The 8,019-nt window shown below is 31.3% G+C and overlaps 1 protein-coding gene across 1 annotated transcript; it reads left to right on the top strand.

Annotated features, from left to right (window-relative positions):
* The first annotated feature begins 2,129 nt into the window (after nucleotides 1-2,129).
* Nucleotides 2,130-4,037, top strand: LOC110672031 (cytochrome P450 CYP82J17-like). The gene is made up of 2 exons (XM_021834696.2): nucleotides 2,130-3,175; nucleotides 3,253-4,037. The coding sequence occupies exons 1-2, from the start codon at nucleotides 2,255-2,257 to the stop codon at nucleotides 3,880-3,882; spliced, it is 1,551 nt and encodes a 516-aa protein (XP_021690388.2). The 5' UTR covers nucleotides 2,130-2,254; the 3' UTR covers nucleotides 3,883-4,037.
* Nucleotides 4,038-8,019: the final 3,982 nt, after the last annotated feature.

Below are 8,019 nucleotides of genomic sequence, written 5' to 3'. Positions count from 1 at the left end.
ATCAATAAAAAGCAAACACATGGAGATCTATGTCAAGTGGAGATGTCTTATTGAGTTACATCTCTGCATAAAGTTAAAGCATGCCATATTTGGGATAATGATAATTTTGACACATCTAAAACGACGATTATGGGTAGTCTCAGAATATATGTATGTTAGATTAGATAAATGATCGAATCAACTTATTAATAAAGAGCAAATAACTTAAAATATAAGTCGAATGAGTATTTGAGTCATTTTAGGATGACATAATTTATTGTTATAAAAAACATATACCCTGATCACTCGAGACTATAAGAAATATATAGGGAGATCTAGCAATTCAGAGATCATTCTGAGATGTAGTAGTTGACCTCTGATGCCTTATACTTATGATACGACTAGTCTAGTTAGAAGGCTACCCAAGAATTGTATCACAATTATTTTCCAAGCAGTATAGGAAACACGGTTTGTATAAAGATACATAGCATAGATCTAGGTTATTAGACAATTTATAAGATACTGCAATCTTAATATGGCATCCGAGAGGTATACTTTACACAATCCATTTATATTTAAGGACATATGGTAACTATTCAAGTAGTTGAATAATTTATATTGTACCGGTAGTTAATTTTTTTATTTAAATTTAATTATATCAAACATAACATAATTATTTTGTTTAAGATGATGTCAATTCTTTAGGAATGATAACTAGTTGGAGGGGATTGCCTCCATTCCTACCTCTCACGAGATTAGGTTCATAAAGAATTATCTTTCATAAATTTTCCTAGTAATAGCATCCAGTCTAGTTGAAAACTCCCCTGCCTTTTCCGCCTCTTTGAAATCATTGTTGGTGTGCCCTCGCATTGGCCACCGGTAGAGGTGTGCAAATGATCGGTTCGGTTTCAAATCGAACCGAACTGAACCGATAAAATCAAAAATCGAAAATAAAAAATTTTAAAAATCGAACCAAAATGATTAATAAGAGAAAATTGAACCGAATCAAACAGAAAAATATCGGTTTGGTTCGATTTTAAATCTATCAAATCGAAATTTATAAATTGAGCATTTGATTTTCAATTGGGTTCGGTTCGATTTTAAACTGATAAAACCTAAATCTTATGGTTTGGTTCGATTTTCTTTGATTTTCTTGATATATATATATATATATATTAATAATCAATTCAATTCGATTTTTTTTTATTTTTTATGAAAATAACTGAATCAAACCGATTAATCGAAATTATTAAAATTATAAATTGAACCGAACTAATTAAATTTTAAAACTGAACTTATTGAACCAAATTGACTCAATTCGATTCAATTTTTCGATTTAAACTGAAAATTGGTCTCTCCTAGCCACTGGTGGTCTGCTAGCGCAAGCAAGAAAAATTATTCCTTAATAATTAATAAGCTATATTTCACTTTGACGGGAAACTCCTCTCTTCCCCTGCTATCCAACTTTTCTATTTGCTTTTATTTTGACTCATGAAAATCCTCCATTTTCAATGATTTTAAAGTAAATTAAAAAATAAAATTTTATATTTAAATATATTTTCAAAATAAAAAAGAAAAAATTGTTTTTAAATTTTAAAAAATTTAATTAAAATTTATAAAAGAACTTTAAATTACTTTTCATTATTGTCATTTATAACAAAATTATCATTTTCAAAGCTCGATATTTTTTTTTGAGAGTTGGTATTATTATTTTTCTTTAAATATCTTTTATAATAAAATAAATAATCGACTACAAATTTAATAGCAGTCAACATAATCAATGCAATTAAAATATAATTATGCCGGAGATAAATGCGTTTTCCAAGTTCTCAAGTCTTGCTATCCATATTTGACATATAGTGACCGCCGAATTAAACTTTGTTTTAATTATTAAAGCTTAAAATCAGGTTGATTTTTGGTAAAATTTTATATTATAATTGATAAAATTATAATAATTTTATATTAAAATTAATTAAATAATTGCAGTAATAAAGAAAGAAAATGAAAATAGCCAATAATTGTGAAACTCCTATTCAAAAATCAGAAAAATATGGCCGCTCAAATTTGACTGAACAGCTTGACTCAGAGGCTGCAGATGACATCACTGGGCCCAATAACTAATAGAATTTGTTCTTCTTCTCAGTCTGGCAACTTGCGTATATGTAATTGTTTATGATTAGGAACTGCAAAGGAAATGAATCTCTATATATATGCATATGCATAGATGTGAGTTACTCAGTCCTTGAAACTCCACGATAAACCCTCCAGACCCATCATGGATTTCTCTTCCAATCTGATTGCAATTTTAGGGGCTGTAGCTCTAGTGATTGTCTGTAATCTATGGAGGGGGAAAAATTCAAAAAAGATTAAGGGCAAGCTAGTCCCGGAAGCACCAGGTGGGTTACCGATTATCGGTCACCTCCATCAACTTGGCGGCAGCAAATCACTTGCCAGAACCTTGGGAGAGATGGCTGATAAGTATGGCTCCGTCTTCTCCCTGAGGCTTGGAGTGCACCCCACAGTTATAATCACCGATCACAAGGCGATGAAGGATGTGTTCACCACCAATGACAAGCTTTTCGCCTTTCGCCCATATTCCAGTCAAGCTATGATTGTCGGCTACAACTATTCATCGTTTGGTTTCGCTCCTTACGGTACCTATTGGCGCAATATGCGTAAATTGGCTACCATCGAGCTTCTTTCCAACCACAGGACTAAGATACTGAATTATGTTCAGATATCGGAGGTGAGCACCTTGGTCAAAGAATTGTACTTGCACTGCAAGACCAACAAGAATGCTAAGATCAACATGAGTGAAAGGATCGAACATTTGATCCTGAATATCATTACCAGGATGGTTGCAGGGAAGAGGTACTTCGATGGCAATAAAGAAGCGAGGGACGATGCAGGGCGTCCAATTGGGGAAATTATCAGGGAGTTTATGTTCGTGACAGGAGCTCTTGTTCCTGGAGATCTAATTCCATTCTTGGGGTGGTTGGATATTAATGGAGTTGTGAAAACCATGAAGCGTGTAACCAAGGAAGTAGATGTAATTGTGGATAGCTGGATTGAAGAACACAAGAAGAAATCTGATAATGATGCCAAAAAGGACTTCCTCGATGTTATGCTTTCGGTTGTGGAGGATGATGCCTCAATGGGTCTTGACCGTGAAACAATTATCAAGGGGACAACAACTGTAAGTCGTTTTTGACATTGAATATTAATCCTTAATTTTTCTTGCGAAATAGGCCTTCTGATTGCCTGAATTTGCAGGCTATTATCCTTGCGGGCTCTGATACTACAGCAATCACTACGCTATGGGCCTTGTCCAGCTTGGTGAACAATAGGCATGCATTGAAGCGTGCCCAAGAAGAGATTGACCAGAAAGTTGGGAGGGATCGATGTGTACAAGTCTCTGATATTGACAAATTGGAGTACCTGACGGCTGTCATCAAAGAAACCTTGCGCTTATACCCTCCAGGTCCACTAGGAGTTCCACGAGAGGCAGCTGAAGATTGTTTCGTATCAGGGTATTTTATCCCTAAAGGCACTCGTTTGTTTACGCACTTTTGGAAGTTGCATAGAGACCCAAATATCTGGTCGGATCCTGAGGCATTCATTCCAGAAAGATTTCTCACAACCAATGCAAATTTGGATGTTACTGGTCAGAATTTCGAGTACATACCGTTCAGCGCAGGAAGAAGATCTTGTCCTGGGCTGAACTTGGCAATGCAGGTCCTGCACTTGGCTCTTGCGAGGTTGATTCAGGCATATGACATGAAAACGCCAACAAATGAGCCAGTGGACATGACTGAAGCGCAGGGAATTGTGCTGCCAAGGAAAACTCCTCTTGAAATTCTTGTCGTCCCACGCCTTGCCCCTGAATTTTATGAGCAAGAGTAGATTATGGTAATATTGGTTTAATGAAATAAAAGAGAGATGTTAGTAATGAACCACTACTAGTAATGAACCATTATCTTGTTGTAACATATAACAATCATGCTGCATAATGTCGACATATTTCAAATAAAATTCTATTTTATTTCCTTGTAACACAATTTTTATATCCTCTCTAAAGTTTCCCATTCTTTTCATTGAGATTCAAATTCAGCATTTTAGGTGGGCTTAGGATATTAAAAGGGACTAATCTGACAATCTTTCATCTCCATAAACCCAGTTATGGTTCAGGTTAGAAGCAGAACTAGATCAGACCAACTCAAAATTAAAACAAAACTTATTCAAATTGAATTTGATAAAATTGATGACTTTTGAATCTGAAAGTAAAGAAGAAAGAGATGGATTTTGTGAAGAACTTCTACTCAAGCTAGGTATGTATTTATACAGTTATAGAGTTCATAAAATAGGAAGCTAAAAAATACAGGGGATCCTATTACATAATTATAGCATATTCTATTCTATAATTATAACCCAATTACAACTAACTACTGAGGGAGAGAATTGGGGCTATATCTCAACATTCTCCCTCAAACTGGAGGGTTCATGTCATATACTCCAAACTTGCTAAAAATGTCTTCAATCTCGGCCCTTTGAAGAAACTTGGTAAGAATCTCCACCAACTAGTTATTTGAATTAACAAAATTGGTGGTAATATAACCAGATTCAATTTTTTGTCTAATAAAATGACATTCCATCTTTATATGTTTCATTTTTTATGAAAAACTAAATTAAAGGTAATATGCAAGACAGCTTACTTGTCACATATCATTTAGTAACTTTTCCATACTTCAATCCTCGAAGGAGCTACTATAACCATATAAGTTCAAAAGCTGCCAAAGCCATAATTCAATATTCTGCTTATGCACTTAACTTGACAACTATATCTTACTTTTTACTCTAGCAGGATATTGACTTCCTTCAATCATTATACAATATTTTAAAGTAGAACGCCTATCTAATAGGGAACCAGCCCAATCTACATCTAAGTATCCAACAATTTATGAGTGCCCCTTACCTTCATATAACAAATCTATCTTGGAGCTCCTTTCATGTGTCTGAGAATACAAATAATTGCATCCTAATGGCTACTGCATGATAAGGCAGTGCAAAGGTCGATTTGGATGAGTTCATTGTATTTTGTTAAACCAAATTGACTTTTGAGAGTATTTAAATTCCAACAAAAAAATTAAATTACAAAACCACATATATTCTATTTTCACATTAAGCATGTTAAATTGGATTTTCATGATTTTTACTTTTCTTAATATTTTTTAGTCTTTTATAATTCAACTCTTATTGAAACTATTGGGCATGTGCGCATGCATATACATATGTATAATCATACACTAATTGAAAAACATATAATAATTCAAAATGTATTATTCAATAAAATAAATAAGAATAAAAAATGAAATAAAATTATTCACTTGTTTTATATATATATATATATATATAGAGAGAGAGAGAGAGAGAGAGAGAGAGAGAGAGAGAGAGAGAGAATCCACTACTTAAAAATTTTTTTATACGTAATAAATCGAATATATATATATAAAATTGAAAAGAAAATTATGATAAACCTAAAAAAAATATATAAACTAAGGGCCTGTTTAGCATTGCTGTTGAAACTGCTGTTGAGAAAATCACTTTTTTTAAATATATTAGTTAGAGAGTGTTAAAAAATAATTTAAAATTAAATTTGATCAATTTTAGTCATAAGAACACTAAAATAATAAAATAATTTTTTCCAAACTGCTTTTTTCAACAGCATCTAAAATAATACTTTTATTCAGAAAAGCAGTTTCAGACTCTGGAACTCAATGCCAAACAAGGCTTAAGAATAGTATTGAGGAATGAGATCAAGATACATTCGTTTTGGGTTAACTTTTACTATGTTAACTCGAAATCCAAATAAAAATTTAATTTATAATTATTTTTAAATTATAACCAATATTTAAATGTATAAAACTACTCATTTTGATTTGATTTCATTCGAGTTGATCAAGTTCTACTGCACCTTGTCTGGAGAAACTGACTACTCACACTCGTAGCAAAAGAAATGTTTGGTCATATGATTGTGAGATAGTTGAGTTTATTGACTAGTCTTCTATATCTTCCATGATCTTCAAACAGCTTCCCTTGTATAGGAACAAGTTTGATATTCGGATCCATATGAGTGTCTATACGTCTACAATCTAACATTCCTCTGTTTCAATATATGCAAAGCATTTTTTTTTTTTTTCGAAATAGCAATACCCACCTTTGATAGTGCCACTGAAATCTCCCAAAAAATATTTCAATTTTCATGGGTCTTTAGACTAAAAGTCACTGAACAAATGCTATTTGAGTTCAGAAATCATGATCATTCCCTATGATAAAGCACTAGATAAATGTATTTACCATGGTAATTTTACCCAAAAAATACTGAATGATCAGCTTCACAGTGGTTGGATTCTTAGGGGATAGTCACTGACACTTAATGGTCTTTTGAGTAAAGGGGTAAAACACTAGTTTGTACTCCGACTCTTCTGTAACATAGGGGGGAAGAAGAAGGTAAGCTGGATCTTAATATCCGGATACCATGAAAGTAAAGAAGAAAGGCAGGGATTTTGTTAATAAGAATAGCTTAACAAATCTAGTCAAGCTAGGTCTGTATTTATACAGTTATAGAGTTTACAAAAAGAAGCTAAAAATACAGGAATCCTACTACATAATTACTGCAGATTCTATTCTATAATTATAACCTAATTACAGCAACTAACGAGAGAGAGAGAGAGAGAGAGAGAATCGGTGCTATATCTCAACAGAATCAAATCAATCAAAGAGTCATAATTAAAGATTGGGTGCTCACATAACATAATCAAGAACTCAACTCCATTGCGGAACATCATCGATAACATTCTGCTAGATAGGCCAAGAAACCACGAAATTGAGTAGGCTGGGCTTTTAGAGCACAGCCTCGAGGCCCTATTCAGTCTAAAGGGTTCCTTTTGGTTGTAATAAATCATATCCCAAACCAGGATTTCCAGAAGGAATCCTCATTGAAATTGCATTCGTTCAATAAGGCTTAAATCCCCCAAAATGAAAAAAAAAAAAATCACAATTTTGCAATTTGATTTACTTATTTAATTTTAATAATTCTGTTTAATTAATTGTAAATTTATTCAATTTAAAAAATTAATTCAAATGGAATGCAATTTTACATATATAATTTTTTAGATGAAAAAAAAAATTAATTTTCTTTAATTTGACATAAATTCTAGAAGCAAAGGCATGACTCTTTCCATTCTTGAAATAATTTGTATAACACACAACCAAAGGGGGAAAAATTATATTCTAGAAGCAATAATGACAGGGCCTTCAAGATTCAAGAAGACTACTTTGCAAAAGCTTGCTGGCAAGTCGCTGTGTGGGCCCACAAGCTGCAAACGTAAAATGATTTGTTTGTGGGCCGAAAGAAGTGACAATATTTGATTAAGAGGTGCATTATTTTTTTTTTTTTTTTTACTTTTAAGTTAAAATGTATTTTTTTATTTTATTTAAAAATATATAATTAATTATTTGATAAAATTATTTATAATTGATTTTTAAATAGTTTAGATGTTGGATTAAAAGATATTTAAAAACAAAATAATTTATTAGAATGATATATTATTGAGTATTATAGTTATTAAAATAAAATAGTATTAATATTTTTAAAATTATTAAGATAATATAAATTTTTAACTAAAATTTTTAAATAAGAAAATAATAATTGGATCTTTGATTTTTACTCTATATTACATTTTAATCCTTAAATTTTGATAAATTAATTATTTAATTTTTAAATTTTATATTATATTATATTTTTGTCCCTTAATTTTCAAAAATTAATTATTTAGTTTTTAAATTTTATATCATATCACACTTTAGTCCCTAAAATTTTAATATATAGAATAATTTAATCATTCTATTAATGGATAAAGTTGTTATAAATATTAAAATTATATGGACTAAATTATTCTATATATTAAAATTAAAAGAATTAAATAATTGATTTTTTAAAATTCAGGATTAAAGTATACTATAGTGCAAAACTTAAAGACT

This window comes from Hevea brasiliensis, chromosome 7, assembly GCF_030052815.1.
Source record: "Hevea brasiliensis isolate MT/VB/25A 57/8 chromosome 7, ASM3005281v1, whole genome shotgun sequence".
Lineage (NCBI taxonomy): Eukaryota > Viridiplantae > Streptophyta > Magnoliopsida > Malpighiales > Euphorbiaceae > Hevea > Hevea brasiliensis.
This window is presented reverse-complemented; position numbering and strand designations above follow the sequence as displayed.